This window comes from Cricetulus griseus, chromosome 5 (genome assembly GCF_003668045.3).
Source record: "Cricetulus griseus strain 17A/GY chromosome 5, alternate assembly CriGri-PICRH-1.0, whole genome shotgun sequence".
NCBI lineage: Eukaryota > Metazoa > Chordata > Mammalia > Rodentia > Cricetidae > Cricetulus > Cricetulus griseus.
The window spans coordinates 76,371,148-76,390,562 of NC_048598.1; the positions used below are offsets into that span (position 1 = coordinate 76,371,148).

At 42.1% G+C, this 19,415-nt stretch overlaps 1 protein-coding gene across 1 annotated transcript; it reads right to left on the reverse strand.

Annotated features, from left to right (window-relative positions):
• Positions 1-8,937: 8,937 nt before the first annotated feature.
• Rnf152 (ring finger protein 152) lies at positions 8,938-9,549 on the reverse strand. Its single transcript, XM_035445183.1, has one exon. The coding sequence runs from the start codon at positions 9,547-9,549 to the stop codon at positions 8,938-8,940; it is 612 nt and encodes a 203-aa protein (XP_035301074.1).
• Between the last annotated feature and the right edge of the window lie 9,866 nt (positions 9,550-19,415).

Consider the following 19,415-nt stretch of genomic DNA (forward strand, 5'->3'; position numbering starts at 1 on the left):
AGAAAAGCAGAGGTTCGGCCTTAATCCTAGAGCTGGCTGCTTCCCTCGACTGGTCATGCACAGCTTAGCACTGCTCTGTGAACTACAAAGAGGGTCTTCCCCTCATCTGACCATGCTCAGCCTAGCACTGCACTGTGCACACCAGAGAGGACAATTCTCCTTTCCAGACCAGCACTGAACACAAAAGCAGTGTGAAAAACTGATGCACCTGCCCTAGGATTTGATTGTGCTCCCCCCATGTGTGTGTGGGGAGGGGGGGGACAAAGGGTGAGGGTGTCATGAGTGAATGTGGGCATGGTGATACTCACTCCTTCAGATCTTGAGTACTCACACATTCTTCCTTTGTAGGGGCAAACTAGGATGACAAGGACCCTGGAACTGACAGCTGCCTTCTCTTTCCAGTCATATGTCATTTGTGCTTTTGAAGTCACAGGGGCTGTGGTTACTGGCATAACACCCTCACAAGGTTGAGCCCACTAACATGGTGGGTTAGGCTCATAAGGAGGTTTCTCTCCCCCTGAGGATAAAATGTTAGAGGGAGCCTCCATTTCTGTATGTAGTTTCCTGTGCTCCCACGAGTAATCCCAATTAAACCACTAGCTCACTAAACCAGACTTGTATGGAATTGTTTCTTTGGTTTGTTGTTGCCCTCTCTACCTGAAATTAATAGAAACTGACTCCCTACCACACAACACAGAAAATCTAAACCAGCCAACGAGGTCATTAGGAAAGAGGCACCTAGAGGGCTTCCAATGAAGCCCTCTGCTCCACCTAATCCATCACTCCACAAAGATACCATCTTTACCCAACACAGGCATGGGAAGCCAAGCCCAGGAGGAGTCAAGGAATTTATTTACATGACCTTCTGCCCTCTGGCAGATGTCAAGGTTCAAGTCTGAACAGATGATATTAGCAAGGGGATGGGTGCCCAACTCCCACACTGTAGTCCAGGGAAAGTTGCATGAGAGTGTTGTAAAAGAAAAAAAGCAACTTACACAGTCAAAACCTAGACTTGCTAAAGCAGAGCTTTGTGCTTGGAGCAAAATGGGCATCGAGTCATCACCACATCTCACTTATTAAACTAGGAGGATGAATTTAAAAGCTGCCACACAAAGTGTGCTCATAGTGGCATTGTGCAGATTGGATCACTGATAATGCCCTAATTAAGATGAGACCATGTGCTAAAATGAGTTGAATTTCTTTAATGTGATCAGAGCTGGGAAACCAGGATGCTTTCCACCCAGGAGTGCTCTACAAGCACCAGGGGCATCAACAAGAACATTCATCTGAAGCCACCTTTCCAAACCCAGAACCAACAGGAAGGCCAGGATCCTCGAGAAGGTGCTGTGTACACAGTCTAGTGTGACTCCCTGCCCCCAGAGCCTCAGCATGTGGTGTCCTTTCTGGGTAGTGAGGACAGGGGTGAAGTCACCACAAGCCCTGAGAACTCAAGCTGCAGAAGCAGACTCCAGCTTCCTCATTACAAACCCGTTCTTCAGCTTCTCAAAAAGTCACTTGTAAGTCACCTCTACTTAAAATCCTCCACTTAAGAGCTCTTTCTTGCTTTAATACCCGTCTATTAAAATTTTCCAGGATGATAAAAGTCCCAGTCAATTTTTTCTTCTGTGGGGTAGGGAAGAAAAAAAAGCCCAATACATGAGTCTACTTGAAATCATTTTGAATTTTAATCATAGCAAATGTGTTTGAACAGTAGTCGTAAAATGAACATTACCACATATACAAAGGACAAGACACCAGTTTGGCATACAAAAATACCATATATTAAAATTGGTTCATTGGAAAAATTGTGGACTGGCTAAGACACCATCTATAACAGAGAGAGCAAGCGGGAATGCTTTTAAGACATTCAGATTAATAAACAGCAGCTTGATGTCCCCTTATGAAGTCAGTATTTGGCAACATTTGGACAAGAATCTTTACACTGCCCTGCAGCTCATTTATCTGTAGAGCAATTTGGCCCTTTAAAAGAAAAGCTCCCCAAATAAATAGTTTCCATGATTATGAATGAAACATGTCAGGAACAGCACTGACCTTGCCATTTGACTGTAATTATCTAAGACTAGGGAGACGATGTGTGGAGCTTTATAAATGGAAGGAAGCAAGATGGCAGTTATATATGTCTTCAGTTGGGACTTTGTGGCCAACATCTCAAGCTGAAAGCAATTTCCACACCAATAACCACCACACGTGAGGACACACAAACAAGTGGTGAGGTACATGAATATAAAAATGGCAGCAGCCAAAATATAACCATAATATTCTTCAACTTATTTTTCCCACAGTAGTACTCAGTAGTAGTCACAGTAGACTCACTGAATTAGGAGTTTTCCACAGCAAAGAGGGTACCAGGGTTCACTTGGTATGGCCAACTCCACAGCAGGTTCTGGGATTTTCTACAGCCCTGATAACCCAAGAGCAGCAGAGGGGATGACAGGAAAGATGAGCACTCCTTGGGAATTTCCCCCTCAGCCAAGCACTTTTCCTTTATGTCTTCAACTTAAGCATACTGAACTGAATTTGGTGGTCCATGATGGAATGATGAAGTCAATCAAGCTGCCTTCACCTGGCTTCTATTGCAGCTGACATATAGAGCCAAGTCTTCTTTTGAAGCCATAATCTCATTACAAATTTCCCTTTCTTTTAAAAATAGTTTCTCCTTTCCCAGGCATATTTACCTATCTGTTCAGAGCCCAGGGCTTTGACTCTACCTTTCCCTCAGGTGGGGCTCCTTGGCAGTGGGCTGTGCTTGACCTAGCCAGCCAAGTATAATAGCCACTACCTTCTCTCACTCTTCAGAGATCACATAGATATCAATTTGTCCACTGAAGAATATATTTGTCATATCTCTCTCTTTTGTCTTTCTACCCAACATTTCCTTGCCACAAACATATCGAACCACTTACTACTAGATTATCAAAAAGCAAATGTCTAATTAAAGACCAACCAGTCCCGTTGAAAAGCTCCTGTTAGAATAATGCAGTAACTCCTTGGGCAGAAAGATTATAGGAGACTGCCCTGTGGGGTACAACCCTCCATCTAGTGATGTATTCAGAACAGTGATCCAGGAAAACAGGAAAAGATACAGGCTATGACTCTGTAAAGAACAAAGAAAAAACCCTGCTGTTGAGACTCTTTGGAGGCCCCTCAGTATTGTGTTCTAATAACTGATTGTCCCTAAAAACATAATATGAATAGTGTTAAAAAAAACTTTCTTAGATTAAAACCCAAATAATGAAATGAGCATTTTTCAAGCACCTCTACAGTGTGAGATCCACACATGGGGATACCCCAGGCAGTGAACAGAGAAAAATCAAAGGACCATTGGCCAGAGCAAGCAAGGCAAGGAAGCATGCAGAGAAACAGAGTCACACTGGAGGAGTTCAGCATAGTGGTTTACAATCTTGACACATAATAGGGACAAAAAAAAAAAATGAAAAGCTGTTTAGAAGTCAGAAATTAAATGCCCCATCTGCTCAGTGCCTCAGTGATCACTGGTTTTCCAATGATGTTCTTTAGGATTACCCACCTCTTTACATATGGAAATGATGTATAGGATTACCTACCTCTACATGTGGAGATGATGTCCTATTATCCACCTCTTTACATATGGAAATGATGTATAAGATTACCTACCTCTTTACATATGGGAATGATATTCTATAGGATTACCCACCTCTTTACATATGGAGAAGGCTTAAGAGTTTAAGACACTCCCCAAAGTAGTTGGTTTGACTCAGTATATGGAGATCAAAGCAGCAGTTTAAAAATTAACATATAAATTCAGTATTTTGTGATTCATGAATGAAAAAGTAGTGTTGATAATCTTTTCTATTTTATTTTACTTCCAATTACAGCTAAAGTGTGTGTGTGTGTGTGTGTGTGTGTGTGTGTGTGTGTGTGTGTGGTGTAGTGTAATAAGTCAATTGTATCAGAAAAAATGGCTTGAATTTCCACTTATTTTTCAAGAGTTTCAGGTTGAAAACAGTCCAGCAATTGTCTCCTTCAAATAGACATCATGAGTAAATTATCTGGCATGTCTCATTGTTTCATGAAGTCTCTGTCTGGGTGAGGATCACCTTCCAGGTGATGTTTTACTGAGTATGGTGGAAATGTCTAGAAGCAACTTCTACATCTATGTCAACCACATCTGGTGTGGTTATAGAATGCTGCTTGGTCCATAGCATCATTCTTCTAAGAAAGGAGCCCTGCAGTCATGTGGGTATAACCCATAGCATATGAATACCTTTGCCCTCCTAACTTCCAAAAGACTTAAGAAAATACCATTTGGCTAACATATAGATACAAGACTACCCCAAGGAGTAGTCTTCCCTACTGAATGCTGCAGAATTGAAAGCTCAACCCAATTCTGCTCCATTAACGCAAACGCATTTGGTTTCCATTACATTGGGAGAGCAATGAAGAAGCAGGCTAAGCAATTTTGACACAGCACAGATTTTAAAATGAAGGAACTGGAACACTTTAAGTCAAAATCTAAGCATGAATAAATGCCAGACTATCTGCAACAGTCTCATCTTTATGTTAAAAAAAAAATGTATCTCAAGCTGAATTTTCTGCTTCCCTTTACCCATTTAAAAGCAATTCTACAGAGCCACTGTAATAACCTTCCAGTGTCTAAATTCTACTGGGCCATGTTTTGCTTTTTTTTAACTATGAAAAATGTAAAAGTGCCTTTGTGCAAAGTTTCAAACCTTTTAAAATAATAACTTAATTTAAAAAGAGAGACACTAAAACAATGACACATCTCACTCTAAAAATAGTGCCTCCATTTTAGCCTGACATCCAGAAAGTTACACCCACAAATGCCCACACCAAATACAATGACAAACTGTCTGACTTCAAGCACAAATGCAAACACCACAAACGGTGCTTGCTCTTGGGTTTCCCACCTCACTGATACAGTGATGAAGTCGGGAAAGAGATCAGAAGCAAATGGGAATTTCATCAGACTCTTTTTTTTTTATTATTTGATTTTCTGTAACATTGACTTTTTTTGACCACAAGACCCTAAACACAGTTTCACAGCACAGGTCATGCATAGCTTGCAAGTCAAAAATTTTACAGCTATTGTCTAGCTATGAGCTCTGGACAATAGATTCACATGCAACTAATGGTCCTAGAAAGGGGCTTTAATAAAGCTCTCTTTAAGTTTCACTGTTCAATCCTTGGTCTAAAATATCTACGTAATAAACCCAAAGGACAATGGATGAGACTTTATTATCACCCTCACCCCCAGAGCTCATAAACTTCTTTAAGGCATTTCCTTTGGGAAACTGTTGCTAGCCTGCAAACTCTCTCTTGGCCTTACTGTTACTTTGTGAGCCTCTTGATGTCATTACAGCCAATGTGATGGCCACAAGCCATACGGGAACATTTCACTTTAAATTGCTTAAAATTAAATACCATACAAACGTCACTTCTACAGTCATCCTCACTTAATTACCCAACAGCCAAGTGACTAGTGGCCAGTCTATGGACAGCACAGATTATAAAACAATTTCCACCTATCCAGCAGCACTGACCTAGAAAATTTCAAGATCTGTACCAATACACAGCTGAAACTCCAACAGGCCCACCCTGTGAGCCATGCAGGGGGTGAAATTTAATTACATGTCTAAAGAAAATACCTTAAATTGAAACTCAGAGCCAATTTGCCTTTGTCATCACAATTTACTTCCCAGGTCACTACACAAAAATTTTCTAAAGACAACATATGAGGTGGCATACTTGGCTCTACATAACATAGTTAGCATTCTCTTGCTTATGTCAAGATCATTAAAAAGAGGAAATTCATGCTTCTTATAAGTTACTATTTACACAACACTCATTGTCCTTGACATATGGGGGACAGGGCTCTGGCCAATGTTTTACACTTCTAAATATTCAAATCACTGGGTTTGGAAGTTTTCTTTCAATGTCTATATTCATCCCAAATCAACCATCCTTTTCTTTCCAGAGAGGAAGCTACCTAAAAAGAAATTAATTTTAAAGCAATAACTGACACAGAAAGGGTATTCATAGACCCTGGCCGAGAAGGTGACATGCCTAGGGAAGAATAGCAGGGCACAGCAGTACACAGGTCTTTTCCTCCAGCTACAGAATTCAGTCTGCACACTCCCCACCACTCCCATCCCCCTCCTCCACCATGAGCTTATCTACAAGATGAAGCCCCAGGAGGCTCCTTTCAGCTATAACTTCAGTGCTTGCCACTGTCATGTGACTCTAAACCCTGGTTGTTTGTGTCACATGGGGTAGATAGGCTTTTAGTGTTGTAGGTAAATTCCAGAAGAAGCTGAAACATCAGCTATATAGAAGTTGGCAGAGCTCCCTCTCTCCCTCCCTCCCTCCCTTCCCTCCCTCCCCCATCTCTCTCCCCCTCTCTTACACACACACACACACACACACACACACACACACACACACACACACGCCCTAACAAGCACATATGCAAACTATAGGCAGAATCCATTTGAACGGTTTTAAATAGTGTTTCTTAGATCAAGCACACATACAAAAGCTCTGACTTGGGCTGTTACAGTCAGGTTGAAGGTCAAGAATCTACCAGGGGCAGATCAGTTTTGTTTAATTGCAGTTCTAGCGTGGACTGTATTTTAAGTAAAAGTTCTGTGGACATTTTTACTATACAGCTTTGCGATAAAAAACACAGTACACCGTATTAACACAAACATTAGTGTCTATAAGTAGCCTCCTAAACAACTAGAACCCTATCCCGCACTGCACTACAGGATCAGTTTTCTACTGTATAGAAAGGTATGCAGACAGCTCTCACCAAATTATTTAAATATGGCCTGTCTTAAAATTGTAAGGGTAAAGTCCACTGGAAACATAACATCCTTAATGCAACATTTCGGTCTGTGTGTTTCCCCTCTACAAGAAATAGAAATTAGGTCAGACATGCATTATAGCAGCCTGGGAGTTTGAGAAATTGACACTAACCCAACAGTATATTACGTTACATAATAGAGGATAGTATTCAGATAATATACCTAAATTATTAATACCAAATAAATCCTAGATTATTTGTTGTATAATGCCCAATAGCTTACATGACAAAATGGTATTTTAACCTAATTTCTAGTTTGAGCCCTCAAATACATTTTTTTTCTAAAGGTCTTACAAATTTGAAAGGTTTAAAAACCAGAGCTCATAATTTGAAGTTGAATTTTCATGTCAATTGTTCTTTGTATTCTAGCTATTATTCTTTTGTTCCCCCCACACACAGCAATGCCATCACTTTAATACACATCTGTTGTTCTGCTGGAAGATGAAGGCTAGCATGCAAATATACTGCCCCTATCTTACAGGACTTACATATTTGCTTTTTAGAGCCCTCCGGTCACTGCTTACCTTTCTACCACAAAGAGTAGAACATTTGGCTGGATTCCTTGACAATATCACCAGCTTCCTAGTTCTACAAATGGAGTTCAAAGAGGACTACCAAGCTCACAGCTATTTCTCAGTGCACACACAGCCAGGGATAGGGACCGATCCTTTTAGCCTAACTAGTCTTTCTTCATAAATTCACATTTCAAAATAGGTGGTCACTCATGAGAAACGGGTCCACTTACATAGGAAACACGAGTTTTCTTTGTCATGCTTTTGTCAGTAGAAACATTTTGAAATACAAAACATCTTCTTGCTGATTCCAACAAGATGAAATTGCAATTCTAAAGAGGTTAACTCTTACAGGAACATCTTTAAAAATGATCATCAAGGACTGTCTATGAAAATGCCCATCCAGGCGTGCCATTAATTAGCAACACTTGTGAATTCTTCTCCAAACCGGGGAAAATGATGAGTTCTCCTGACATTCCCCATCCATGTCGTACTGACACAGGATCTCACACAGCAAAGCAGCCAGTGGGTGTCACAGGGGATGTGTGGGAGACTCTCCAAGGGGAAGATCCAGGCACTGACGAGGAGCCAGTGTTTCAGACATGTGGCTTACGCATGCCTACAAAGTCTTCCTCCCAGGATTCTTCAGGAAAAACTCAAAACACCTGAGGTAAATCAATTTACACACACAAAATACACACAGATTCACAATATTTACATTTTAAGTTATTTCGTATTTTGTGAGATGGCTTGAGGAAAATTGGCATATGGGTTTCCTGGGGAATTAGGCATTTCCCATCATTTCCCAGTTCATCATTCACCTATTGGGCTTCCAGCTTAACAAACACATAGTAAGCTCTAATCACAATGAAGAGAAATGAGAGAACATGACAATACACAACACGCTGGAGACACGTGTTCAAATATTTTCTTCAAACAACCAAAAGATATGTTTTAGTTATTTTGATTTGGGTGCCATTCAAACTGTATAAAAAGGTTATGAAGACCAGGCTCTGCACTCTCTCTTCTCTCTCTCTCTCTCTCTCTCTCTCTCTCTCTCTCTCTCTCTCTCTCATACACACACACACACACACACACACACCAGCTCTGTGTCTTCACTAGTTTTTTTTTTTTATAACATGGATGAGGTTTAATTCTACTTGTACACATAGCATCTGTTTAACCTACCATCTACCATATTGAGAGAGCTCATTGCACCCACATGTACAGTTTCATGTTTAAGTAGAAAAGCCTAACTTGGGGAAATGATTTTGGAAAATCATAAATTACAGCCCATTGAATACACAATTGTGAGGAAGCATGCACACATCTTCATGTCTGTCACCATCTCCAAACAGTACTCCTGGGATCCTGCTGAGACCTCCCCCTCTGCTCTTGTCTTCAGGTGAATCAAGTGGCCAACTGGAGGCCAGAGCTTGTACCAAATCCTCAGTGTCACCCCATCTCATTATAGGGATCCCATCACCAACACCTGCTCACCCCCTAAGTTGGCACCCACAAGAGGCATCCCTGTGACAGGCTTCAACCACAAGATATCACAGTGAAGCGCTTAGAGATGCAGGACATGTTGTGTAGCACGATGCCCAAAAGGAAGACCAAAACACAGGCCACCAAGATGACAGTGCACACGCCAGACCATGTGGAACTCTTCACCACACCCCGTCTGTCAGGCTCCTCCTCCACGGCCTCTTGGGGAGCTCCACCCTGCAGGGGCTGCTGTTCTGCAGGGATGGTCACCACGGTGAGGGGCTTCTGCTGGCTCCCTGGCAGCAGACGGCAGCCCATGTCTCCCGGCAGGAGTGTGCGCTCCTTAGAGATGGGCAGGGGCAGCATGTAGCACCCATTGCTTGGAAGTTTGATGAAGACTGGGGTGTGCTCAGAAGTGTGCGGTATGGCAATGACTGCCAGGACCTCAGGGTCATCGGGCAGCTGTGATACAGAGAAGCCTGGGGGCAACTTGGTGATACCGCGGCACCATGGGCACCTTACATCCTTCTGGCTGGTCCTCATCTGCTGGAGGCACACTGAGCAGCAGGTGTGCTTGCAATCCAGCAACTTGGGCCTTCGTCGTGGGCTGTAATAATTAAAACAGATCTGACATTCCAGCAGGGAATCCTGGGAGAGTGTCTCCATTGTGGACTAAGAGCCAAAGGGCAAGGCCAACAGGAAGGTCAAAGAGCTGGTTCTCCAAGGTCACCACTCTGAGTCAATCTTCTCAAGGTCTCTAGGGCATCAGCAAGCTCACAGGCATCTAGAATTCACGGATGTGCTAAATTCTGAGGAAGAAAAATAATGCAAATGAAATTAATTAATCCATTAAAAGATGTTGCAATGTGGATTAGTTCAAACATATCTTAGCTCAAAAGTCTTGACCCTGGGTCAGAATTAAGAAAGTGTCTCACTACTGAGACTGTAGGCTTCCTGTAATGCCCCATAGAAAACCAGTTTCTTGCCTTTATTCACCTCCCAGTAAGAATTCCCAGACAGACAGAGGGAACTTTATAGACCAGGTGTTTTGTGTGAGCATAGCTTTACATTTCATCATTTTACATTGTCACATAATGCTTCCACAGATTTGTGGAACACAATATGATGTCTCAATACATGCTCAATGATCAACATAACCTGTTACCTCAAACATTTACTAATGATTTTTCTTCTCTTTTTTTTTTTTTTTTTTGGCCATTGTCTCTGTGTGTATGTATATGTAAATGCATGTGTAGGCCCAAGGCTATTGTCAGGTGTTTTCCTCAGTTTCTCTCCAAACTGTTCATTGAGGCAGGGTCTGTCAATTGAACACACAGTTTGCCCATCAGCCAGCCTAGCTAACTTGCTTACACAGGGTCCCCTGTCTCTGTCCCCTGAGTGTTGGGTTTACAGGAAGCCACCTCACCTACCAGGCATTTACCTGGGTGCTAGGGATCCAAACTCTGGTCCTCCTGCTTGCATGGCAAGTAATGTACTTGCCAGCACCATCTCCTCTTTATTAGCTTATGTGGATTCCCAAAGGAAGGGGTTTCATGGTGACAGTTCCAGGCAGGCAGACAAATGGGCTCCTTTCTCACAGGAGATTGGAATAGCCCCACAGGCAGAAGTGCACAAAGCCCATCGTTTTATCTCTTCCTCCAAACACCTTTTGTGAGATCATTCTTATCAATTAGTTTTAAAGGAGAACAAAAGAATAAGTGTGCCAACAGAAGCAGAGAGCATCAGTGGACCTGGAAATGCTGCAGGCAAGAGGCCAACTCCACAGAGAAACCACTAGTCAGTGCTTTCAATTTCATGATTATTTAGGCTTGCCTGACTAAAGCTTAGACTCTGTGAGGTTTTTGGCAGTGGCTGGGAATGAACCCAGGAATTCACATGTGTTAGGAATGTACTCTGTCATGGAGTTATACTGTCCAGCTCCTAAGAGCACATACTCTTAACTCACGGACCACAACTGTGAGTGAAGAACTAACAGAAAATAGATATAGATATAGATATAGATATAGATATAGATATAGATATAGATATAGATGGCTGCCCAGGTCTGTTTCCTGTCTTAAGTGTCCATATTCTGCTTCTTTGTATGAGTCATGATTCTGGAGAGAACTATTTGCCATGAATTTTTTTATATTTCTAATTTAATTTCCCTTATGAAATTAAAAACAATTACCCTCCTTGATACACACATGATTAAAATAAAAATTTAAATGCTTGAAGAAGCAACACAGTTTGAAGACAAACAGTTTATTATGCACCAAAGAGATGGCTGAGGGTAAAGTGCTTGTCAGCTTGGCAAACTCCCTTCAAATCCCCAAACCCATGAAAACTGTCCAAAGCTGGAGCTGGCAGCCCACATCTGTAACACCAGCATTCCAAACTGTAGTAGGATAGGAAGCAGAAACAAAACTGCTCAGTTCACTGACCAGCTAGCACAGAGCACACAGCACAACAGCAGAGATACAAGAGACCTTGCCTCAAACAAGAGGGGAGGAGACACGAAAAGATGGGAACCATAGACATGCAATACAAAAATTAATCACTGATCAAATTAAATGATTAAAAGAGAAATATGCTTTTTGTGTGTTAAAAGCACCTATTTCAAATTTTACTAAAACTAAACTTAATAATATCATTCAGAAAGTTTCTTTCAGAATCAACTACATTTGCAATCACTAATAAGCGATCTGTCATGTACAAGGTAGATATATGCCTAGCATGTAGCATATATACATACATGTGTTTACACATGCATTCATGTGTGCTCACAGGCAGGTAGAAGTCACAGGACAACCTAAAGTGTCAGTCTTCAGTCACCTTCCCCTTTTTGTCTTGAGACAGTCATCTCTTATTGGGCCGGAATTGCACCAACGGTCTAGACTTCGCTGGCCAGCGAGCCCTCTACCCTTCACCTCTCATGGTTCCATTGCTAGGATTACAAGTGTATGCCACTCTGCCCCACTTTTTACATCAGTCTTTGTAGCTAAGATTTAGGGTCTACCTACAGAGAGTTCCAAATTAGAGCTGGGAACTCCAACTATTTATGCTTTGTTACACTGTGTCAGAAGGACTGGAGGAGTCAGGGGTGTCTAGTGCAAAATATGAACCCCTATAGAGAAGAATCTGTCATGCAGAGCAGGAGGCTAGGCAGGATGTTTTCAGGTTAAGAAAGGCAACACAGCAGTCATTATCTAGTGATTCTTCTACCTCCCACATTAGTTAGAGGGTTGTCGATAGTATGAGAGAGACTTACTGGTGTCTTCTCAAAGAATTTTACAGCTTTTGCTCTTCTCTTTGCCTTTGACAAAGATACCTTCAAAGAAAGAAATGGTGGCTCAACACTAGAACACTTCCCAGAACATACTAGGCCCTGAATTCCATGCCTAGGACCATCCACAGAAATAAAGGGCTGGGGAAATAGCACAGTGACAGAGTGAAGAGCCATGTTATCCCCAGTATGGCAAAGATTACATAAATAAGTTACTTCTCAGAAAGCCTATGCTCTGAATCCTCTTCCAAAGTCCAGGACAGCAGATCCCACAGGGAAGGAAGAAAGTACCGTCTATAGACTGAGGACCGTGGCCAGCATCAAGTGCTAGCCATTGAGGCTTTATAGAAGGTAATGGCAAAACACCAAAAAGTTTGAGAGTGAGATTGATCCAACTGAGTCAGGTTGGAAAGACCCATGAGCAGACTATCACATTAGACAGAGAGGAGCCATGGCCTGGGCAAACAAGATGAGGAGATGGAAAGTTTTATGCACATTGACACAAAACCCACAGCTCTCATCTTAAAGGGAATAGGAGATTGTTTATTCTGGAGCTAGTTTGAGAGACCATGGTTAGTGAACAAAGATTTATGTTACCTCAAATTCCATGTTTTCCATGTGGATACAGTTTCATAGTTTTATAGAACCAAGAAACTCAAAAATGGAGGTGAGTTTAAAATACATTGATAGGTACATGAAGAGATGGCACAGCAGACCATTAGTTCGCCCCAATCTAAAAGCTAACAATGTCATCAGAAAGCATCTTAAGGCAATAGAAAAGCTTCCTCTATCTTTCTGTAACAGTCCCTCTATGACTAGATAGTCACAGAATGTTAGTTCTGACATAAGTGAGAAAGGAATTAACTTCAGGGCTAAAGCTAATCTAAGAAAAGACAATTAGCCTCTGGATGACCTGTCATATCCTACCCTCCCAAAGTCACTACAGTCCTAATCAGTCAATCAGGTTTTACAGACATGGCTTCTTTCTAGGAGATCTCACTCTCATAGCACAAAGTAGAGTCACGAAATTACTGCCATGAAGAAGTCACAAGTGTGAAGATGTCAAAACCAAGTCTTGATAGGAACAAGGTGTCACTAAGAGAAGTAGAGATGACATTCAATGAGCTTGTTTAGGACTTATTCTACTGCAAGTTCCAGGCAGGTAGGTTTTTAAACCATAAAAGAAAGCCAAGGCTAGACAGAAGAGAGAAGAGACTGGGTGATGATCTCAGGGATGTGAGCCATGTGCTCAAGAAGGTTATTATATAGAAATTAGAAGAGGAAAGTAGGTGCAGTGCTGCCATGGTAAATCCAGAATGGAGAAATGGTGTCTGGAAGAGGTCACCACTCCTTTGCAGGGAGCCTTCCTTTTTCCCGATGAAAGATGAGAAAGATGGCTTACCCTTCCTATGGCTCACTTTCTAATGAGAAATCCCACCTAAATTATTACGATGCTAACAACCATTCTATAACTTCATGAAACCCATAACATGCTGGGCTTCAAATTACATCAGAGGAGAACACCGTCCTTATTCTCTAATTGACTCCTCAACTGACACAAAGTGAGTCAATGCTGTGAGGTTGACTTTACAGAAAAGTGATGTTTGCTTAAGGAACTATAGGAAAAAGCCCTAGCAGGCCAGACTGACAGAAGCACAAACAAAAGAGAGACACACATGCCCCTAGAAGGAAGACCTTGGCATCTTCCAGCCTTCTTGCACTTTGTCATGCTTTTTTTCCTCTCCGTAAAAAACCCTTCCAGCACCTGAGTTACCCATGATGAAGCTTTGAAGATACAGCCTTCCCATCTTCCCAGGGTGCCTGTCACTTAATGAAACTAACTAGCTTCCTTCCCAAACCTTTGTCTACAGAGCTTGTGATTGGTAAGCAGCTAGGCGTGAATCCAATGACGCTCCTTCTAATGTTGTATCCATGATGTTTAACATATTTTTCTTAAAGAAAGCAAAGCAAAAACTCCCAAGTTGTGTTGCTGGGTCACACTCTTAGCTACTTAGTGTTAAACTCACTGACAACTCAAACCTTAGCATGCCCCATTGATGTGATGTGCACACAGGGAAGGACTGACTATATTGAGCTATGGCAGCAGAAAAAAATAACAGAAAAGCATTAAAATGACAGACTTCTAAAATTTCCTGAGAGATATTTCCTTAACAACTATACCCAGGAAAATACCCCTGCTGTAAATACAGCTGGAGACAAATGTTTCATGGCACCAATATCAAAGTTGTCAATCCACTGGTTAGTCAATCTTCTCTCCATATTGTTTAGCTCATGTAATAGTATGAGGAACAGTTTAATGAGTGGAAAGCAAGGTGGGCTTGCCCTCTCTCTCTCACCTCTGACTATGACACCAGGGAATGTCACTTCTCTGATTCTGTGACCTCATCAGCCAAGTAGAGGTGGTGGCACCTGGCTGAAGGTCAAGTGAGCTCACCACTGTGCTCAAAGCATGGCAGTACAGGATTTACCTAGGGGCACTTCCTGGTTATCAGAGAACTGCCATTTTGAACAGCATGCTATAAAGGATGCAAGCATTCTTCCTGGCCCTGCTCCAAGGCCTCCAGCATCGTCATTTTTCAATAAAGCCAGCATGCAATTTGATTCATGAATTTACGCTCAGAGAAATGTTCACTTAATTTGTGTTAAGTTCCCTTAAAATTAGATTATGCTACTCAATTTCCAACTCCATCCAAGTAAGTCCCACAGAGGCAGAGTGGGAATACAGTTCTTATTTTTGATGCTATAACCCTGAAAGCCTTTTTGACAGTGGCATCTCTAATTTATACCCTGCTTTGTTCTATATTCTGCCAGCCTGTATGGCACTACAGTTTGTTTTCTAGAACATAATTAGTAATGAAGGTGATTAGTTAGGAAGAAAGAAGAAAATTTATGAGGCTGTGGCCTGAAGCTAACGATGAGTCACCCTTTCTTCATGAACTCAAGAGAAGCAAGTCAACATCCAAGAGAGGGAACAAGGGCTCTGTCCACTCAGGCTGGAGAAGCAGTTCAAACTTCTTGTCAAGTGTGTTATACAAACATGCACACTGGCAACTGCCTTGGGAATCTTGGCATTGCCTTCCTTGAGAGCAAGATGGGATACTCAAATAAAATACTCATTAAATTTTAAAAGGAGCGAGTACTTTGGTAGAGTGCACAGGAACAAGTAGGTTGAAATATATTGGACCAATTTTTTAAAATGTCACTGCAATTTATTTTTTTCAGAGAACCTAGAGTAAAGATCAAAGAGAAAAACAGACCATAGAATAAGGAGCAGTGGCCAGCCAAGATGTTTCCAGGACAGTAGAGTTTACAAGACCAAACTTCCTTTCAGACTTACCTGTTTATATATACAGTATATATATACAAATACCTGGTTATTTGCAAACTATGCAGATTAACTAATATCTGCATGGGAGATTAATTACTATAGCTTTAGGGACCTTTGGTATCAGGGATCTAGCACCATTTTATATTATTGACAATTTTACAAAGTAAGATTTGTCTATAGAACCATGGGATTTGTACATCCTTATAAAATATAAGTGTGGTAATATACTTGAATAAATTTGGTGGGAGGTGAAACAGCAAAGGTCTTCAGCACTGAACTTTTACAATTCTAATAGCTTTGAATAAGTCCAGGCACATGAACCTGTAGATGGTGATGAACTAAACAATCCAGGTTGGCTTATTCTATTCACAGTTAGGCATTTCCATGCATTCCTCAGCCACAGTGCTAATCAAGAAGCCTCCGTGGAACCACAGCATGATACTGGTTACATCTACCTGATATATACTTGCCACAATTGATGTTCTATACAAAGACCTAAATTTAATGGTTACATTGAAAGAAATTTCAAAGATTAAACTTCATACTACATTGCTTTGCTTTTCTCTACTGAGACAGCTTATTTCTCTGAGGTAGGCCAGCTACCCGATGCTTGAGGGAGATACACAAAATGAGATTAGGTAAAATAATTATCATTCCATTTTATCTGGTACTTCAGCTGGACAGACTGCTTACTTGTACTGTATTATAGCAAATGTCCCAATTAGTGGTCAGAATGGAAATGGCCCGGTAATGTCCTTTGACTTTTAGTTTTCTTGCAGCAGGGAGCAATCCTTCCAGAATAAGGGACCCTTCATACATCAGCAGTCTACTTGGTGCAATCACAACCAATGCTATCAGGCAGTGGGTACTGGATATTGACAACTATAGCCAGTTCTTTAACAGAGTGAGGCCAGTGGACACTGGATATGGACAAAGTTCAATGGAGGATTCCGCTGGCATATGTTCCAATCTTTCTACAATTTCCCCCTTGGAGGATTCTGAGTTTCTGTATTTGATAAAGCCAAGAGTCTAGAGAGTGAAAAAACCTTTAAAAGTCTTGAATGATAATCCCAGCACTCGGAGGCAGAGGCAGGTGGATCTCTTTGAGTTCGAGGCCAGCCTGGTCTCCAGAGCGAGTGCCAGGATAGGCTCCAAAGCTACATAGAAAAACCCTGTCTCGAACCCCCCCCCAAAAGAAAGTCTCAAATGATGCAAACGGTGGAAGGAGAGGCTGACAGTGCTGGTGATTAACTGGAAAGCAGAGGCAGGGAGGGTGGGACAGGATGTCAGTGGTTGAACAGGAAACAAAAGTAACAGAACAACTGTGATACTTGCTGACTGCCCCCAGTGGCCTTCCACCAGCCAAGCTCCATCTCCAGAAGCTCACTCACCTCACTGTCACTGGCCTGGCCACAGCCTAGCTGCACTATATGTCTATATATGGCATGCAGCCAAGAACATGCTGTGCCTAGGGGCCCAGAAGTGGTACATGACCATCCTCTCACTGAGAAACCTAGCCTACCAAGCAGTCATGGATGCCAGAGGTGGTTTTACTCAACCTGATATATATTCTGTAAAAGTCAAATTAGAAAAGAAAAATGCATTAGACTTAGCCACAGTTTGTTACTGCGCACTACAAAGTATACTATAATCTAGACACTTAGCCACTAAAGCTAAGTTCAGTACCACAGAAGCCATGATGATTATTGGTTTTATTTGACTATCTACCCAACAATCAATACCATTTGCAACAGGAGATAAGGATTTCAGACATAATTCTAGTCTTAAAGACAACAAGCTACCTTAGAAAAATTGCCTCTTGACTAGATGGTGCCCTAAAGGACCTGTAAGAACTGTATAGCATGGCAGCCCTCCAGACTTTGTTCATTCCATGACTTTTATACCCAGCAATAATTCAGGAAGATTATTTTGGTGACCTTGAAAGAATGCATATTTACATGAGATGAGGAGTGGCATCTAAGCTATTTATGGCAGCCTACCTAGAAGTTGTTATGCTTCCAATCTGGGGTGTCCCAGGAGCTCACATATACTAGTCTGCTGGACTGTGGAGCCTTTGGGAGCTGTGCTTGCCTCTCAGAAGGTCACTGGGGACAGGCTCTTTAGAGTTACAGCCCAGCCTCTAATTCAAGCTTCTGTCTGCTTCCTGGTCTGCTATGAGGAGCTGTTGCAGAATGGACATCACTAGGAACACCACCACTCCCTCCCCATAAGCATGGACTGAGATCTCACTGATCTGGAACCAAAACAAACCTTCCTCTCTTAAGTCACTTCTGTCAGTTACTATGGTTGCAGCCATTGGAGAGTAACTCTTTTGTGTCCATTCAAAGAATGCATCCAGCTAGGGTTGATGCTGATGCAGAACCAACACAATTGTTTCCAGAAATGATGGTAACCTTTTAATATTTGACCAGTGCCAGGATCAAAGTAGAAATCCCTGTCACCCCAGTTTGTGACCCAGGTGATTCAAACCATCCTTGAAAAGAAGAGGCTGTATGGCCATGGGGCTCCTGCAGGAGCCCAAGGTTACATATGACATTCATCCATCACCCTGCTCCGTTTTTATTTACCCGTAACTCTGCACTGTCTTTATTTGTTCTATATCCCAGTAACAACCAAGGCAAAGTTGCTGATGGTAAAGTAGAGAATAGCTATAAAAGACTGTCAGGGGAGCCCAGGCTCTCCAGAGGGAAGGCGTGATAAAAGATGCTGGGCCCAGAACAAATACAATCAGCTTGATCAAGTAACTGATGAGTCTGGCAAGCTGGTAAAGCGATGGAAAACAAAGAAGCTCTAAGCCTTACCATGAGTTTGCATACCCATGCAGCAAGGCACTCTGCACAAGTAAACAGATGTTCACTGAGAACCATGTCAAGCATCTTTCAAAGCACTTGGAACACCATGGCAAACAAGCATCCCTGCCCATTTGTAGTGTGGGTGTGAATCCTTAAGGGAAGAACCATGCCAAGAGAAGCACAGAAGGGAGGAAAATCAGGCAGAGAACTGAAAGGAGACCTTGCTCCACTGTCATGCACATGTAACTGGCCACAAAAGGGTCACTGATGAACTCTCACTGCTCATCAGAGACAGAAAGAAGATTGGGCCTTAGGGGTCTACTGTGAAGAGCTAGGAAAGTTTGAGGGAAGGGCAATGGATTTTCCTGTATTTGGTTAAGCATTATCCTGGGTTGCAAGGCAGGCTCTGAGCCTACAAACCATGCAGATGCAAGACTTTAAGGCAGTGTCAAGTCAGGAATTCATGATGCCCCAAGGCCAACTCTGACTCACTGCTGGAGACCAAGGGTGCAGTCATTTTACTGACAGGAACCATGCATGGGTGGGTGGGGTATAGCCCCAAAGGCAAGCTCAAGCTACCAAAAAACAAAGGCCTCTCTAGTTAAGGACCTTGATAGTCCCTACTTTTTATGTGTGAGCCACCAGGACTTTTAAAGACCCCCAAATTCCTATTCAAATATAAACTTTTAGTGGTGCTAGGGCTCAAATCCAGGGTCTTTTGCATGCTAGACTACCACTGAGCTGTGTATCTTCCTGCACCTATACTTTCATAAAGTGAACAACCCCATGCCAACTCTGCCATATTGACATTGACAGGTGGCTCACTCTATAGTCCAGGATGGCCTTGAGCTCTCTATTGTCCTACCTCTGTCTCTTGAGTTCTGGTTTTACAGGCCATCAGGCCCTGACACTCCTAATTGTTTTTACCCAACCTTAAATTTCCATTTTAGGTCAAGTCCAGTGTCTAAGGGCAGAGGCAAAGGGTAAATAACTATAAATCCCTTCTGTTGGGTCTCAGGACCCAGCCACCACTGTCACACTCTCATATTCATGATTTTAGAAACTGGTTTGACTTTCCTAAGAG

Bases quoted from the DNA above. Each gene is read 5' to 3' on its own strand.
- Rnf152 (XM_035445183.1), bottom strand. From the start codon at position 9,549: ATGGAGACACTCTCCCAGGATTCCCTGCTGGAATGTCAGATCTGTTTT.